Source organism: Argentina silus (assembly GCF_951799395.1).
Source record: "Argentina silus genome assembly, chromosome: 4".
In the NCBI taxonomy this organism is placed as follows: domain Eukaryota; kingdom Metazoa; phylum Chordata; class Actinopteri; order Argentiniformes; family Argentinidae; genus Argentina; species Argentina silus.
Genome location: NC_139658.1, coordinates 12,844,150 through 12,862,504, shown reverse-complemented (window position 1 = coordinate 12,862,504; position 18,355 = coordinate 12,844,150). Strand labels below are relative to the sequence as shown.

At 39.5% G+C, this 18,355-nt stretch overlaps 2 protein-coding genes across 2 annotated transcripts; one reads left to right on the top strand and one right to left on the bottom strand.

Annotated features, from left to right (window-relative positions):
- Positions 1 to 1,789: 1,789 nt before the first annotated feature.
- LOC310804129 (uncharacterized protein) lies at positions 1,790 to 3,940 on the top strand. The gene is made up of 2 exons (XM_083669233.1): positions 1,790 to 1,983; positions 2,117 to 3,940. Exons 1-2 carry the CDS (start codon positions 1,791 to 1,793, stop codon positions 3,466 to 3,468), a joined length of 1,545 nt encoding a protein of 514 aa, XP_083525359.1. The 5' UTR covers position 1,790; the 3' UTR covers positions 3,469 to 3,940.
- A 1,834-nt stretch (positions 3,941 to 5,774) lies between these two features.
- serinc3 (serine incorporator 3) lies at positions 5,775 to 16,911 on the bottom strand. Its single transcript, XM_083668336.1, has 10 exons — positions 16,654 to 16,911; positions 14,935 to 15,096; positions 13,409 to 13,602; positions 10,668 to 10,747; positions 10,259 to 10,396; positions 9,882 to 10,051; positions 9,674 to 9,764; positions 9,286 to 9,487; positions 8,826 to 9,056; positions 5,775 to 7,441 (listed from the first exon to the last, which is right to left on the bottom strand). The coding sequence occupies exons 1-10, from the start codon at positions 16,690 to 16,692 to the stop codon at positions 7,303 to 7,305; spliced, it is 1,446 nt and encodes a 481-aa protein (XP_083524462.1). The 5' UTR covers positions 16,693 to 16,911; the 3' UTR covers positions 5,775 to 7,302.
- Between the last annotated feature and the right edge of the window lie 1,444 nt (positions 16,912 to 18,355).

The window sequence follows — 18,355 nt, the reverse complement described above, 5'->3', positions numbered from 1 at the left end:
ATAGACCAATTTTGTAGAGTGACTGAGATGTTGTCCCATCGACTGCTTTTTCCTCTTTTTTTTGTAAGTCTCCCCAGGCCTCAGAGTCACATTCCTGAGCAGTTTTGTCCCTCTCCATTTGCTTAGTTTGTAATGACAACCTGATCCACACAGTGTGTAATTGATTCCTATGCAAATAAGAGACCCTATAAAAACAAAGATATTAATTCCAAAATTACATGGAGGTTAATGTATACATATTCAGCTTTTATTTGATGATATTTGTGTACATATTGGTTTCACCATTTAAAAATGACACTTTTTATAGATAGTCCCCCTATTTCAAGGCACCAAAAGTAATGGGATAGATTTATATAATGTCCAAATTAATACTCGTTAAGTATTTGGTCAACAATGCTTTGCAATACCTGCCTGAAGTCTGCAACCCATTGACCCCACCAGACACTGGATATATTCTCTGGTGATGCTCTGTCAGGCCTGTACTGCAGCCGTCTTCAATTGTTGTTTGTTTTGAGGTCTTTTTGCCTAAAATCTTATCATCAGAAAATTAAAATGCATGTTCAATTGGATTTAACTCAGAAGGTTGGCTTGGCCAGTCAAGAACATTTTGGCCCTGAAAAACTCCCTAGTATGTTTTGGGTTATGGTCTTTCTGTATGATGAAGCGCCATCCAATGAATTTGAAGGCATTCGCTTGTCCTCGACACAAGATGTGTCTGTACACTTCAAAATACATTCTAAATTTCTGCTGCCGTCAGCAGTTATATCATCAATTAGGACAAGTTAGCTAGTTCTGGTGGCAGCTACAGTATACATTCCCAAACCATAACACCTCCTCCACCATGTTTCATGGATGAGGTGATATGCTGTAAATTAAAAAAAAAAAAAAAACTTAAAAAACGTTCCACTCCAAACGTTCCACTTGCAATCACTCTGTTACATGATACTATTCATCTTATCTGTCCACAGTAGCGTTTTCCAGACCTCTTCAGGCTTTTTAGGTACTTTGTAGCAAACTGTAACCTGACCGTCCTTTGGTTTGAACAAGTGGTTTGCACCTTGCAGTGAAGCCTCTGTAGTTTGGATGGTGATGTATTCTGCCTACCGCCTACCTTTCTAACAGTCTAGGTCAATATATCTCTGAGGTACCCTTATTAGGACCCTTTCATAATTTTCTGAAAATGTACAAAAGCAAGCCTCAAAAGGCACATTTAAAAACAATCTGATTGTTGACTTTCATTGTCTGAAATGTAAGGAAGGTTAACTAAGCATTTATTCACATGACTGAATGAGCTACATTGAACATATCAATCTCTTACTGTATGTAGGTCATCTTGAGTAGGTAAGAAGAATGGCCTGAAAATAAACTGTGTTTGGGATTCAACAGCAGTGCAGTATTTTACTACTAATGTCCTACTGTATGTTACCAATGAGAGATTTCACTGCAGTTGTGTAACAGAAACTCTTGTGTCCTCTTGTATTAAATTGTTAATTTAGTTAAACTAAAATCAAACAAACCGCTAAAAACACCAATTATATACTGCAGTTGACTTCAATGTAAAATTTGACTTACTGAACCTATTTCTCCAAATAGTGTACTATTTTCCGACCTACCTGGGTGAATAAAGACAGAAAGTAAAGTTTAGTAGTCATGTTTGTCTTCTCCGTGAAAGGTAATGTTTCTCCAGTACAGCAGGTGGCGACACTGCAACATCTGTTAACGATACACACTGCAGACAGAGAACGACGACAACTCATGCTTATTTTATTATTACTAACCAACTCACAAACATGTCCAAACTACAGCTGTTGAATGCGTTTCTTACCGAACGATTAACCTTGGCTGCTGTGGAGATATTTGGAGCAGTTGAAGAAGTGATAGTCGAGTATCAGGACGAAATCTACCGTTCGAAAGAGGAGAACGAACGTCTTCAGAAACTGCTGGATTTGGTTCTCAAACCCGAGATAAAGTTACATCGAGCAGGTTTGTCACACTACGTTTTAGAGCTATATGCAGCCATCTTCATCTTTTATTATGCACAAATATGTGGCATTGTTTTTCTGAACAATGAAAGGGTCGTTTTAAAATGTCTAATAGGGTATGTCTTTCCCTGCAGACCTTAGACAGATCACCATCTCTGTCTGTAAAGACGAGGTTCCCCATGAGCAGAAGCACAGTGAGCAGAAGTACAGTGAGCAGGAGTGGAGCCCAGATCTGGGGCAGGAGCATCAGGACTCCACACAGATAACAGAGGAACAGGAGCCAGATACCAAAACTCCCTCCTATGTAGAAAGTATGGACTCACTTCAGCCCTTACTACATATTGACCAAATCCAACATGTGGAGTTCAGTGCGATCAAAACAGAAGCTGAAGAAAAGGGCCATGCAGTATCAGAACCAACCCGTGATTCACACCTCCTCTCTACAGTTGATCTAGCTGGAGGTCCACTATTGTCAGCTTCCATGTTAGACAGGAACAGAACCCTGGTTACAGTAAATCCAGAGTGTTCTGCAGCTCAGAGTGAAAATGTTTATCGCTGTCATATTTGTAACAGAAGTTTTAAAACTAAAGGTAGACTAACAGTGCACTTGAAACTACACGCAAAGACCCTGTTTCACTGTACGTTTTGTCAAAAACCTTTCAAAGAGAAGGGTACACTGAAACTGCATATGAAGACACATAATGAGGAGAGACCCTATAGGTGCAACGTCTGTGAAAAATGTTATAAAAAAAAGGGTCATCTCATAGAACATATCAGGATTCACACAGGGGAGAGACCCTATAGATGCAACATCTGTGAACAACGTTTCAATTTTAAGAGTCATCTGACATATCATATTAGGACTCACACAGGGGAAAAACCGTACAGGTGCAACATCTGTGAACAACGTTTCAATCATAAGAGTAGTCTGGCATATCATATTAGGACTCACAAAGAAGAGAAGCCAAACAGCTGCCATGTTTGTGAAAAACATTTCACACAAAGTAGTAATATGGTAGCACACATTAAGGCAAGACACAAGGGGGCAAGGCCGTTTAGCTGCCATGTTTGTTCAAAACATTTCATGAAAAAGGTTAATCTGACAAAGCATATGATGACACACCTAGAGGAGAGACCCTCACCCTTTATCTGCCATGTTTGTGGAAAACATTTCAAACTGAAAAGTAATATGATGGAACATACAAGGGTACATACAGGGGAGAGACCCTATAGTTGCCATGTCTGTAAAAAATGCTTCAAAGTAAAGAGCCATGTAACATCTCATATGAGGATTCACACAGGGGATAGACCTTTTAGTTGCCATATCTGTGGACAACATTTCACACAAAGTAGTAATAGGACAGTACATATTAAGGCTAAACACAAGGGGGAGAAGCCGCACAGATGCAATGACTGTGGCGAATGCTTCACTAAGATTGGCTACCTGAGAGAGCATGTGGCAACTATTCACACAGGAAAGACGTGAGCGAGTGCCCATAGTCTGACTGACAATTTATGTTCTCACTGTAACCACTGAAGATGAATAATTTGATATACTGTATTCAAATCACTGTATTTGTTTTAGCAAACTGCACTGACTTTTACACCTTTGTAATTGTTCAGACATCCACAGTCTTAAAAAAAAAAAAACGTGGTAAGCCTTGGCCTTCAAGGTACATAAATAATCGGATGACATGGTTAGAAGTCCTCAAAAGTGGCATGAAAAGCTCTAACTTGGATAAATAAAGACAGAAAGGATGTTAGTCCTGTTGTCTGACTTCTTGAAAGGTGATATAAACTCTGAGGTGATATGTTTCTCCAGTACAGAAGGTGGAGACATTTGTTTCATGTATGAGTCTGAGTACACAAACAGGCTGCACTATACCACTGACTAAAAACCTGCTTCAAGATATTCTGCTGGTTTGTTATGTTGTTCCTTCTTGTGGACAGTTGAAATAAAGTCATACTCACCAGAAGTCATGTTTGATCTCTTTTTCGCAACAAGAAGTAATATGGTAAAACACATTAAGACTTAGACAAGGGAGAAAGGTGGTATAGCTGCCATGTTTGAAGCTACAAGGTTTAGTATTGTGGTGGAAATCAAACCGAGTTTAATAAATTCTTGGAGAGAAACAGACAACTGTCTTTGTGTTATTTATTGTTCGTCAAACAGCGAACACAGATACAGCATAGGTCACACTGCAGTATGGATCAGAGTAGCACTGTAGGTTGACTGACTGACCAAGAGCAGCACAAACACAGATATTAATACAAAACTAGATAAGGAAAGTGCATATAAAGCATTAATACATTTGGTGCAGACGAAAAGGGAGTACAGCCTTGAAAACTAGCCTTGTGGATTCACATCTGTGTGTGGCGAGTTTAGATAGGAACTTGCCTGTTTGTCATTTTCATATTAGGAGTTGTTTTTCTTCTTTTCTCACAGATATTAAGGTCATCTAAGGATACATTTGTAAATTTCCTTCACACATATCACTGTGCATGTGAAGACAAGTGGTAATAGATCATATGAAGACACTCAGCAGAGAGATCATACAGCTGCCATGTTTGCAGAAAATGTTTCACATTTTAAAAGAAGACGAATATTAGCTCAATTACAACCAAAATTCGGAATGGTATGACCATAAACGGGTCTCTTGTTAAACCAGATACAGGTCTGAAAGAAATGATCCAAGTTGCAATCAAAATTCCCCCTGTGATCAGGGCACTAGACTTATCAATTAGTCTACACCTGGGGCTCATCGTATTAGATAATCCCGATTTCTCCCAAACATTTGCAAGCGACATAGTCTAAACTTAAACCTGCTTTTCGACCAGACTAAGCGTGCCTTTCATCATAGTTAAATCCTCTGAAAATCCTCTGTTTTAAATAGAAAACCGTCTGTTTAATTGAATACTAATTACAATTCAAGATAATTATGATAATGTAACATTTTACATTTTACAATAACGTTTTACATTTTCATTGAAAATAACAGGAAAAATACTAAATATATTACCATGTTAATATAAGATATAAGATTCACAACATGAAGGATCATGTTTACATTGGTAAAATGTATTTTATAACATTAGTAACTGATTTCATCACCCAAGCGTGTTTTCTCTCAGTCTGGGCAGAGTGGTTGGACACCCTAATAAAAATTTAAATAAAGAACATGAATAATGTCTTGGATTGTGATATCAGTTTTCTATTATTTCCTTATTAGTAGGCTTGCTTAAGCAAGTCCAACTAATGTTCTTCTTCATACTTCTTATTATTCTTTTTTCTGAATTTCTCAACACTGCTACACTACTCCAACTTTTAAGCTGTTCACACCAATCCAACTTCAAACCATGCAGATATGTCTAACTTAAGTTGCTTACATTTATATTTTTCAAACTGCTTACATTTATATATTTTTTAACATGGTGGAATGTTGATGTATGGAAACATTTTGAGAGCCCCATTGTTACTGCTACTGCCATGGAACATTCAGAACATGAGTAAAATCAACAGGAGACCTGCAGAACACGTTCTTAGAATGATTACACAACAATTCACTCTCTTGGCTACCACCCCAAAAAAACCCAATAAAACCACCCTACACTTTCTCTCTATATATCTAACCTTACCTTAACAATCGTTTAGGTTGCATCAATTAACATGGGTTCCAATGGAGACCATACCGTTCACTATGATGCACTTTAAAATGCATCTCCTCACCGGTCGCTGATGTATGTGACAGGCAGATGGTGAGATCAACAGGAAATATACACAGTTGCACTAAATAATTATAAAGCTCTCTCTTTATTTCTCTTACAAATCAGGCTTTCTGAACATTTGTGGGAGCTGAAGCACTTTCCACAAGTAGACCCTCATCACAACTGATTATCTATGGCTTTTCAGGGTGTTTTGGTCTCAGAATGAATAGGTCCTACTGTAGAACAGACATTTTCAGCAGTTTTACAATGGATATTTCTAGTAATCATCATGCTCCATGTTGCATCAACATATTGCTTTATTTTGCATTATAACTGAATTTGAGGACACTGTATAAAACATTATTTCAAATAGATTATGACATTGTATCCATCAAAACTTTTTGTTGGGTCTTACAAACAAATTAATTAATCACTTATAGACTTATTTTCCACTTTTATGCTATCATTTTGGTGGTGGTTATAGAACGACATCATAGCTCACTGTTTTAACATGTAAAATGTGCTTCAGTTCCTTGAGTAAGAATGGCTTCAGTCGATTGATAAAGTCAATTACAGTAATGAATTTTAGACACAAATATGTAAAACATTATAAAGATTACACAAATATTTGGCATAAACATACATACAAGTTGATTGTGGATGCATACATACAATTTGAATGTCTTTTAAAACAAATTGTTAAAACAAATGTTTTTTTCTGCATTGTGCTCAATTCAATGATTCATGTACACACATTTACAGATATGTAAGGCATTGAAAGGCATTGCAGCAGACTACACCTGTAGCAGCTTACTACAATAACAAATCATATGAAATCAATGCCAACTGAATTACAACTGAACAGTGTTGGCTACAATTAAATAAGCATTTGTAATACTGAAATTCATAAGTGCAAACAAAACAATTTACAGAACATCACTGGACCAAAGGCTGTACTATGCAATGTAAACTACAAAGCATACAGTAATAGTAAACATTTAAATATATATATATATATATATATATATATATATGAGAGCTCAGAATAAAGCAGTGATTGTGACGCAAGTCAACAAAGTTAACATTAGTGCTTTATATGTAGTATATAACATTAGATATGCAATATCATCTAACTTAAATGGTCCCCTTATACTGTAGGATCAGCAATACAGATTTAAGCTGTTGGGCCCATTATGCAGGCATACAACGCATTCAGTTATGAGCAAAAAAAAAAAATATTTGGTTTAGAGGGTATGCCAAAGTGAAATAGGCCGATAGATGAGAGTGTACTATTCACATTTTTTTTTTAAATGAAAGATGTTCCTTTGACACTAAGGGCAACTATCATTGTCTTTGACGCTCTAGGGCAACTTGACTATCAACACAAGCCTAACGATTTAATAGCAGGTCCATATGCTTACATGTCCTCTCACCCATCAAAAAGTTTAGGCTAATTTAAAGAGATTATCTACATCTACAACAATCCTAATGCAGTCCATTTTGACAGGAATCATGTGAAATGTAGGCAATATGGTCAAAGTTTATGAGAAAGGTAAAAAAAAGTCAGGAATAAAAATAAGGAAACTGGAAGGGTGCTATATTTGCAGAACATTTTTCAGCTAAAATCCCGGTTGGTGAGTATCATGGGCGCCACCAGGGTCCAGACATAGAGGGTGAGACACACCCAACTGGACGTGATCTTCACCCAAACCGCCGGCCACTTGCTGGTCATATCATTGTAGTCTGCGTCAGGGCTGTGAGAGAAAAGATTTGTATTAGTCTTAAAGTGGAAGTCTTAAAGTGGAACCTGTACACCTTCATTAAAGGGGTACTTCACCACTTTTTAACCTCATTCATTATCTCCAGCAACATAACAGTGTCTACATCTACATGTGAAAATTGTGATTTTCATCGTTCTATAGTAAAAAAAGATAAGAAGAAAAGGCCCTAATCAAATCGTGACTATGATGTCATCGGAGTAAAACATTTTTTTAATCAAAAGTTCACAGGGGGTTTGATGCATCATGTGGTTATTTTCTTAAGACCTTTTCTTATGTTTTTGAGTATAGAATGCAGAAAAACTTTAATTTGTCACATACAGTGCCATGCATAAGTAATGGGACAGTGACGTATACTACTACTCTATACTCCAACAGTTTGAAATCAAACAATTACCATGAGGTTAAAATATTTTTTTCTCAGCTTTTATATAGAATATTTGTGTACATATTGGTTTCACCATTTTGAAATGGCAACACCTTTTATACATAGTCCCCCTATTTCATGCCACCAAAAGTAATAGGACAATTGGCATGAAGTCAGGTGTGTTCCGTCACATCATTTGTACAGGCACAAGAGAGCTGTTATTGTCTAGTATTGATTCTAGGCTTTGCATTTGCCTTTGGAGTCTGATATTGGTGTCTGTCAACATTAGGACCAAAGAGGTATCAATGAAAGTCAAGGAAGCCATTATTAGGCTAAAGAATTTGAAAAAACATCAGAAACATAGCCAAAACCTTCGGCTTGCCAAAATCAACAGTTTGGAACATTATTAAAAAGAAAGAAAGAAAGAAAGAAAGAAAGAAAGAAAGAAGACAAAACCCCCACTGATGAGCTCAGCAGTCGCAAATGGCCTAGAAGGCCAAGGAAGACAGTGGATGAGCAAAGAATCCTCACCATAATTAAGAAAACCCTCAAAACAACTTTCCCACATATCAGGAACACTCTCTAGGAGGTAGGCGTGAATGTGTCAGAGAATGTGACCATGCACAGAATGTGTCACCAGCCAAACTACAGAGGCTTCACTGAAAGGTGCAAACCACTAGTTATCCTCAAAAAGCATGGTCAGGTTACAGTTTGCTAAAAAGCCTAGAGGTCTGGAAAACGGTCTTGTGGACAGATAAGGCCAATGTTGCGCATTTCTGACAGATAAACGCACATAAACCCACAAATCAACTGAGCAGTCTGAAAATGTAGGTCTGTAAAAGTCTTTTAAATGGAAAATGCGCATGAACCCTGATACAGTATACACATACACAGTACAGTATTTTGACCTACATAATATTAGCAACAGGAGTACAACATAGATTGCACTTTCATTATGCTGGTCATTGTGTGTATGAGTGGGGACATACTGACCTGTACCAGTTGGTGAGAGTCATCATGATATAGAGTGAAGCCAGGAACAGCATGAAATGAAAGAAGGAGTAGCTGTACTGGACCAGGTCCCTCTCATTGTCCTCTAGCCGTTTGGGCCCGCTCCCCTCCTCCACCTCATCAGGGGTGCCAGGGATACTCTCCTCCAGTATGGCCGTGTCGTTGGATGCCATGGTCAGCTTGTTCACCTGGCTGGTGTTTGAGGAACGGATGCTGCCAGGAAATGTTGAAATCACAGATTAAGCAAATACAGTGACTGACAGAACAAATGTTGCTCCTACCATGTTTAAATACCATTGATGCATTGTTCTGTTGCCACACGTGTTTATTAGATGGTGCTGTTTTGAGTCCTCTCTACCTTTTCTAGTCTTGTCTATCTTGTACACAGGTTCAATCTTACAAAGGAATTCCCATCCCATCTCCACTGACTGACCCATCATACCTGGAGTAGAGAATACAGAGGACGAAGATGGCCAAGCCCACGATGCTCTGGGCATCCCACCACTGTATGTAGGGGGATGATAGGATGGGCTCCTCTGTACCGACGATCAGCACAGCCGTCTGGTTCTCCATCTCCAGAGGGGCCACCGTGGGAACAGCAATCTGCTGGAAGATGCTCAGCAAGCTGGGGTTACATTTCCGGTCTGGGGGGAGTGGGAAATTCAAAGTTTAGAAATGCTGGCATTAACTTTTGAGTTTAGTTCCAGTTCAACATTTGAAACACAATGAGTCAGAGAGAACATGTATCATGCAATAGAAATTGAGGCAGACGTATGAAATGAACAGCAGCTTTGCTCTTGTGATTGTTCTGATGTTTCATATCCTCTCACCAGGTTCGTTGGACATGGCTGACCAGGTCAGATACATGGTATACAGGGTCATGATGGAGGACTGTAGTAGACCAGATCGTGGTTGTGATTCCTAAAAATACAACAAAATGTTGATGGATGAGAATGACATGACTGTCTCATTAAGGATTTCGCTCAAGGGGTTCATGAATGAGTTTAGACTATGAATATCAACATTGTTGGGGCTCACCTGTACTTTGGGCAGTACAGACACAACAGAGGCCACGATGCAGAGTAGCATGTTGAAGCTAATGAAGAATTTGTTGACCAAACATCCCTCTGGCTGGGTGTAGAAGACGTAGAACAGGACAATGGCGATGAAGGACATGACGTAGTTGAGTCCAGTTATAGCAAGTAAGGCTAGAAATAGAAGACAGAATTAGCATTACAAAACAAACAATGGCACCAATGAAACATTGTCTCATGTATGTCAATGTAGAGCGGAATCTGCCGTCTCCAATCAGCCTCTGGATGTCTTGTCAATTAATATATTGGAAGAAAAAATGCACAAGTAAATTAAACATTATTTGTAAACATATTGGTCTTCCATTAGAGGGCCTGACCCACCTGCATACCAGCCCCTGGCATGCCCAGTCTCCATCTTGTCCACCCAGGCTTCATTCCAGGAGTGGGCAAAATCCACCAGCAGAACAAGCTGAATCAGGATGAAACAGAAAGCCCCGCAGGTCCCCACCACAAACCATGCTGCAACCACAAGGAGAGGGTGTCACCATACTACATATCATTCTGTATATAAATATAAATTATTATTATTATTATTATTATTATTATTAATAATAATAATATGAATATGAATATGAATGAATAATAATAATACATCACCAGTCATGCATAGAATTAACAACAAATACAAATATATCTAATTAAGAAATCCTAAACAACTATGACAAACTAAACAACTATAACAAACTATTACATATATGTTTTAATGATCAATTAATTGCATAAATCTTACTGTGAGTAAAAGGCCCTTCAGGAATGTAAAAGGCACCGACAGTCACTGCGACCATGGCAGCAATCTTAAAGAACCAAAACCTGGGGGAAAGTTAAAGGACGTTATTCATCAGGGATTAAATGTACATACTGTATATTATTTCCACTGATAGATTGCATAGAGACTGTGTGTGAACTGTGTAACATGTATTGAAAGGCCATAAGTCTAGTTTCTAGTGTGATGTGCACCTCATGTTTTCTCAAGGCTTTGCGGAACGCTCTCCCACAAGATAACATTGGGGAGTACAGCTAATCTCTTGGGGCGGGGTGGTGTTTTCATGGAAGTATATTAGGAGAGCTCCGACTCTCATTCTTTGTGTTTTCAGTTGATACATTTTGGGATTAAACAATTGAAACTTCACTCAAGGTTTTGAACTCACTTTTGGGTACAAGGCCCAATTTATCTTCTAGGAATTGACTGATTGCATAGAAACTCTGTGTGAACTGTGTAACATGTATTGAGCGGCCATGAGCCTGGGATGAACGCTGTGTACCAGACACTGGCACAAGATCTATTTATCCACAAGTACCCGCCGTAGCTGAACACAGGGAGTGGTTGGACAAGATAGCAAACACAGGGCAAACCGGGGGGTGGTACAGAGAGCAGGCTTACCTGAGCGGCACTGTTCTGTTTTGAACAAGGGGGGAGTCACGGCAGGAGATGGGTTTAAAGCAGTTGCCATCCTTACATCAGTGGCAGTGGTTGTCATTCACCATGGAATATTAGATAGTGTCTACAGCTGTAGTTACTGCTTGGAATTGGACAACCAGGCAGGTGAAGGGACTGTTGAAATATGTTGCTTGGGCTGTGCTAGCGGTACCCTAACCCTAACCCTAACCCTAACCCTAACCCTTGGGAGGCTTTGCTGGCCCTTCTGGTTTACCATTAATGCTTAAACGTATGTATAGTGAAGACTTGCCCTCTGATGAGGTGCAGTTGATGAGGACCACTGCATGAGTGTATAGAGTTGTCCTGGGGGAAGCAGAACTGGAGGGGAATGGTATGGAGCTGGAGCGCCTCTTGTAAGAACTTAAAGCCAAAAGGAGAAGTCTGGGTAAAAGTAGGAGGTGTATAGAGCCTTTTATGTGTGGATCCCAGCAGAAAACCATCCCGGCGGCATAGATTTAGGTTACTTGAGAGGCGGGAGCTCTGGACATCTCCACCAGTGTTGATTGTTGTGTTAGAACATTTTTTGATTTCCCTCCTTCTATCTGTTACTATATCTTTTCTGTCTATTGTTCTCTCAGGTCCCCACTGAAGAGAAGGGCATGGTAGTCCCAAGCTCCAGTTGGAATGCTATTACCAGCTGTGAGCTGTGTAACATGTATTGAGCGGCCATAAGCCTAGTTTCACATATAGGTTTTCTCAAGGCCCTGCAGAACACTCTCCCATAAGATAACATTGGGGAGTACAGCTTCACTGGTGGACACTGGCAGCTGGCTTCGCACTCTCAGACAAAGAGACTGTGTTCTGTTCACTATATTTTATCTTTCCTTCAAAGGTCTTACCGCTTGGGGCAGGGTGGTGTTTTCATGACAGTATATCATTCTTTGTGTATTCAAATGATGCATTTTGGGATTACAATTGGAACTTCTCTCAGGGTTTTGGACTCTTTATTTGGTGAAAGGCTAACTTTTATCTTCTATGAATCTTAGCTTTATCACCACTAAAACCTTAGTTTTGCTATTTTCAGAGAAGCCATGTGACTTGTGGCATGTTAGCTCAATGACCTGTTGTGTTATTATGGGATTTCAATCGTTTTTCAGTTCTCACATTGTGATAATCATATGACTAAGAGCCAGAAGTCAAGAAATAAACAGCCTTACATTCTGATACTTTACTGACTGTTCAAAATCATGCATGTCAACCCGAATACAAATCCCTTGTATTTCCAAGCACACAGTGTGACTTCCTACAAAACTGGGCCTCTGTTCCAGAAAATCAAATGTATCACTTATTTCACTGAGAAGAACTACAGTGCCTTCCATAAGTATTGCAAAGGAAACATTTTGTACTATACTCCAACAGTTTGAATTTGAAATCCAACAATTACCATTGGGTCAAAGTAGAGATTCAATGTTTTTTTCTTTCAGATTGGTTTCACCATTTAGGTTCAAACATTATAACATACTCCCCATATTCCAGGGTTCCAAAAGTATTGGAAAAAAATCATTCAATGTCCAAATAAAGCACTCATGTTTAGTATTTGGTCGACAATCCTTTGCATGAAATAACTGCCTGAAGTCTGTGACCGATTGACCCCACCAGACACTGGGTATATTCTCTGGTGATGCTCTGCCAGGCCTGTACTGCAGCCACCTTCGGTTGGTGTTTGTTTTGAGGTTACCTATTCAGCAAATGAAATGCATGTTCAATTGGATTTAAATCTGGAGATTGACTTGGCCACTCTAGAACTTTCCACTTTTTGGGTCTTGAAAAGCGCCCTAGTTCTTTATGTTGACACACCAACAAGCTCTCTTATGCCCTCACAAATTATGTGACGGAACACACCTGACTAACCAGAAACACTTTTCCAATACTACTGGTTCCCTGAAATAGGGGGACTATGTATTAAAAAAGAGTTGTAATTTCTAAATGCTGAAACCAATCTGAAAAAAGGAAACATTGAATTAAAGCTGAGAATCTCTAGGGTAACCTCATAGTACAGATAATAGGGGGGGGGGCAGGCATGCAGTGGTTACCCGTTGTGGATAGCAGCGCGGGGGTCTCGGCTGTTCTTGATGTTGAGCATGATCAAAGCGAAAGCCAGGAAGCACATGCTCATGCCGAAGCACACCCGGTACACAGCTTTGTAACCAACAAAGATCTCACAGTTGACATTGGCTTGGATGCCCGGGAAAGAGGAACCTGCTCCGTCTTCACAGAACCCAGGAATCTACAGGCACAAACCATTCAGGATGACCGTATTCGCTATATAAGCAGTATTACCGTACTTAAGTATTAACTAATTCTGAGTAGTGGCAAACACATACACACACGCACACGCACACGCACACGCACACGCACACACACACACACACACACACATATATATATATATATCTTGCTTCACAATTACAATTGTATTTTTTGCTATATCTACAGCCGGGAATACACTGTGCGATTTTAGAAAGATATTTGTCGTCGCCAACCAATTTCCAGAATTGGCATGAAATCCTTAGAACGTCCTTACTCGCACAGTGTGACAGGGTTAAGATGCCGGATTTTACTCCCCCGACTTTCTCCAGACGCCTCTGTGACGCTTGACGAAAAGTCTGGCATGTCAGAATTGTTTGTACTTGTGCAGTGTGACCAGTGGGAGGACGCAATCTCCAAACATTACTCTGTAGGCCAATGGAAATAGTTGGCACATGGACAAACTGGTCTGACAAAATGGTATGGTAGCCAACTAGCGCCCCTCACACAAAATATAGGAATAGGTTTACTTCAAAATGGCATGAAATATCACAATGTGTTGTGTCCAATATTACCGAAATTAAACTGATGGTTCGCTGGTGGTTCAATTGTGTGTATGCCTAAATTGCAAACTTCCCCAATTGCAAACTTCCCCAATAAGTCTCTATATTATGCCTCAATTACATATAGGCAAACATAGAATAGCGCACATGGAATCTGCCCAAAGTGTGAGCTACCAAGGGTGGCTATGCAGAGAGTGGATATCAAAAGCATTACGCAGTTGTAGCCTAGTTACAATTTGGGAACCAGTAAAGTAGTAGATTGCAATCACTATCTAATTAATAAGTTTTTCTCTTGCCTAAATTGTGCATGGGCCCTCAAGCTGCTATAGTGTAGGTTGTTTGCCTAAAGGCCTAGTTGAAATCGCATAACGTCAATGAGAATTGAAATGTTGCAATGTGACAGCTTCCATCGCACAGTGTGTACGTTCCATGAAACGTCAAGATTAGCCAAAAGCTCTGCTAAATCGAATAGTGTGGCATATTCATCGACTAATAATTTTGAAAGTCGTAAAGTGTATTCTCGGCATAAATTAATCACTATTAATACATGTGTAGACCTATCGCTATTCTTATTCGTGTCATTCAAGTATTGAAGCAATTAAAATTAGAGTAGTCTACCGTTAGCTCCTACACACACACACCATACACTCACTGCACACATGAGTCATGTTACAAAGTGACTCATCATAAAACCCACAGCCTTCACTCAACTACTGTCACCTAGAAGAAAGTCTTTGATTGGTCTGTACCTTTTTTAGCTGTGCGTCAACCCCCGGCGACAGCATGATGCAGGCTATGATGGTCCCTAGCAACAGGATGAAGGCGTAGATGACTCGCGTCACTGTGGAGTTCCTGCTGTTGGGACAGCATCTGCACATCAAGCATGTCGCACTGCTACACAGACACGGCACCTAAGGACAGATAGGGGGAAGTAAGCCATCACCCAACATTCTGGCAACATTGTACAGAAGGGCTATTAAGGACATGATGTCAGTCCAGCCAGACAGTCAAGTGAACTGATTCAAGTAGGCTTGGCACTTGGAAAGCTACTTCTACAATGTGCGGTAGTTCTGAACGAAATAGGGCCGATAAATATTTGAACCTTTAAAGGTTCATGAAATATCCCAGAGAAAGTTTAGAAATAGATAGACTACTAAAGTACTTTGTGGAGAAAAACAAATAATCTGCTTGAGGTTTAGATACACTGAACTTGTTCATCAAAGACAGAGACAAAATGTATGACTATACATTTAGCAGATTTGTGACAGAACATTGATTGATTGCACAGGTCTGAACTGATGCATGTCTTGTACCTTTAAGACACCTGACTTGAGAGTGCTGTAGCCTGGGAGACTGTAAACAACTTAATACCCCAGGCAGACAGGCAAGGTCGGCTTAGCGCAGGGATGTTATAATGTATGACAGATACCCATCCCTTTATCACACGACGGATGAGGCCACCCCGGGGTTAACCAACCATGACTTCAGACCAGTGGCTCTCAGTGGGTCAACAGGTTAACTGTCAAATATCTGAACAGTAAGATGGACCTGGAAAGGCTATGGTATTTAGACCCATGTATTTGAGTAGCTAATTGCCCTTAGCAAACTGAAGCCCCTATTAATTTTGACATGTATATGGTGGTGTATCTACTGAATGCACTGAGATGCCCATGTTTCTGATGCTCTAAGGCCTTGATCCACATTCACTATCTGGGTCTGACACAAAGTAACTCTGTATAATTTATCTCTGACCTGCGCAAAGCAACACCAATGCCGACCTTTGTCCTTTTACAGTACATTGTTGCATAAGTCGTCATAAGACTTTTATTTTCCCCCTACATTATTTAAAGTAATACTAACTCTGTGAGGTGAATATATATAATTATATGTTCTATCTTGGTTGTACTGGTCTTCATAAGACATGATGTCTGGGCCTATTTTTGAACAGGTTTAAACATGGCCTTTGTTTTCGAATTATGGCAACAAAGCACTGTTAATCCAATTAATCACGAGTAGAGCAGATGACCAATGGTGTGATAGATTAGCCCTTTCAGATTTACAGTACTAGCTCAATATGTGTGAATACATTTTGCTAACCATAATGGAAAATCAATACAGATTAAAAAAAAAACGTGATAGATCTCAAATGTACCCTGATGTGAAGATAATGATATGTAAACAATATGAAGATCTGAGATTTGCAAGGCCTATAATACATTTGAAATAAATCAGACATAACAAGGGCTACACCACTGTCATCCAACTCTTACTTTCACTTTGTCATTTTTATGCTACATTTTAGAGTTAAAAGGAACGCGCCCAGAGCCTTATACTAGTACGGACTTGTTGCTTAACTGTTCGTGACATCATCTCGACAACCATACTAATTCAAAAGAAGCTGAGATTTGACGCCTAAACCACTCTATTTATTGTATGCATTCGTCCTATATTTGATATAAATAACATACCCAGCTTGCGACAGAAAAGGCCCCTAAAACAGCTCCCATAATTTGGCGCAGGAGGGCTCAATCTTTAGATCCGTTTTCCTCCTGGAACGCGACCTGCTTGTTTTCTGTCCCTCCAGGTTTGATTGTCCACAATACAAGTACAGTATCAACTTTTCACACAAGTAAACTGTTTACTAAGACATATTTTGTCACATTCAACAGTTGGTGGGATGTATCGGCTACACTACTTCGCTCTCCAAACTGTCAATGCGCAATCTGGCTCGCTGAGATATTTTTTTTTCTCTTCAGACGATGCGTCACCTATGATGATGTCATTACGTTAGGATAAGTACAGTGTGGACACACTGTAACACTTGTGGCTGCGAATGTAACCTCCACCAGAACCGTTTACCTACATTTACATTTACATTTATGGCATTTAGCAGAAGCCTTTATCCAAAGCGACTTACAACAAATACATTTGTTTAAGTAAGTGAATCATCTATCCATCAGTCATCATAAGATAAAGTAATCAATGCTCAGACCAGGGGCCATAGGCAGTCACAATGGTAGAAGGATTTTTGTTGTTGTTGTTATTAACAGGAGAGAAACTTGTACAGGGGGGTAGTGGGGGTGACGAGGTATTTAGGGTTAGGGTTAGGATTAGTACAGGGGGTAGTGGGGGTGAAGAGGTCTTTAGGAGGGACTGTTAAGATGTAGCCTGAAGAGATGGGTCTTCAATCTACGGCGGAAGATTGGTAGTGACTCTGACTACGGAAACATTGTAGCTGTCTGTTGAATTTGAGTAAAAGTTAGATTGTGTAACTGATGGAAGAGCAAGCGTTATGACATTGGATTACAATAACACATATGTTGTAGTTTTGAGTTTATTTAACGAAGAACTTAAATAAATCACAGACAAAAACGACAACTTCCAAAGTTTCCTTTGAGCAGCAGTCTGATGTAGACTCATCTGTTCTACAGCACATATTGTCCAACATCTTGATGATAGTGAAAAGACACAGTGTTGCATTTAATGAAATATGCTCAATTTACCAAGTAAGAAATATAACAACAGACATATTTGTACATAAAGGAAACACATAGGCCGTGTGCCCCAAAATACAGGCTATTCATTGGTATGACATAAACATAGACCTCTTCACCCCCACTACCCGCCATACAAGTTTCTCTCCTGTTAATAAAAAAAAAAAAAAAATACCATTGTGACTGCCTATGGCCCCTGGTCTGAGCATTGATTACTTTATCTTATGATGACTGTTGGATAGATGATTCACTTACTTAAACAAATGTATTTGTTGTAAGTCACTTTGGATAAAGGCATCTGCTAAATGCCATAAATGTAAAAAATGTAAAATAAACTCCAAGAAACAAGGTAGATGCATAATCCATAGGTAGATGAGGCTAATGAGGAGGACTGATGCCACCTTGTGAAGGTTCTGCTGTATTGCACTTCCATAATACCCTGTGCACATAGCAGGATCAAGAGTGATGTCTCTGTAATATCGCAGGACAGCTCAGTCTCCTGGTCAACAGCTCCCTGGTGTGTCCACATTCACAACAACATCTTTGACCAGCTGAGGGCCCATACTCCTTCAAAACCTAATGCAAGAGAGGAGAAAAGTAATTAAAACAAACAGATCATTCCCATCCTACCGAGAAAGGCTTTATAAAACAACACCTTTTGCAAAAAGAAACGTAA

Coding starts and splice junctions, on each gene's coding strand:
- LOC310804129 (XM_083669233.1), top strand. CDS start 1,791: ATGTCCAAACTACAGCTGTTGAATGCGTTTCTTACCGAACGATTAACC. Junction 1,984..2,116: donor GATAAAGTTACATCGAGCAG/GTTTGTCACACT, acceptor CTTTCCCTGCAG/ACCTTAGACAGATCACCATC.
- serinc3 (XM_083668336.1), bottom strand. CDS start 16,692: ATGGGAGCTGTTTTAGGGGCCTTTTCTGTCGCAAGCTGG. Junction 9,488..9,673: donor AGCCATGTCCAACGAACCTG/GTGAGAGGATAT, acceptor CACTCCCCCCAG/ACCGGAAATGTAACCCCAGC. Junction 9,057..9,285: donor CTCTGTATTCTCTACTCCAG/GTATGATGGGTC, acceptor ATTTCCTGGCAG/CATCCGTTCCTCAAACACCA.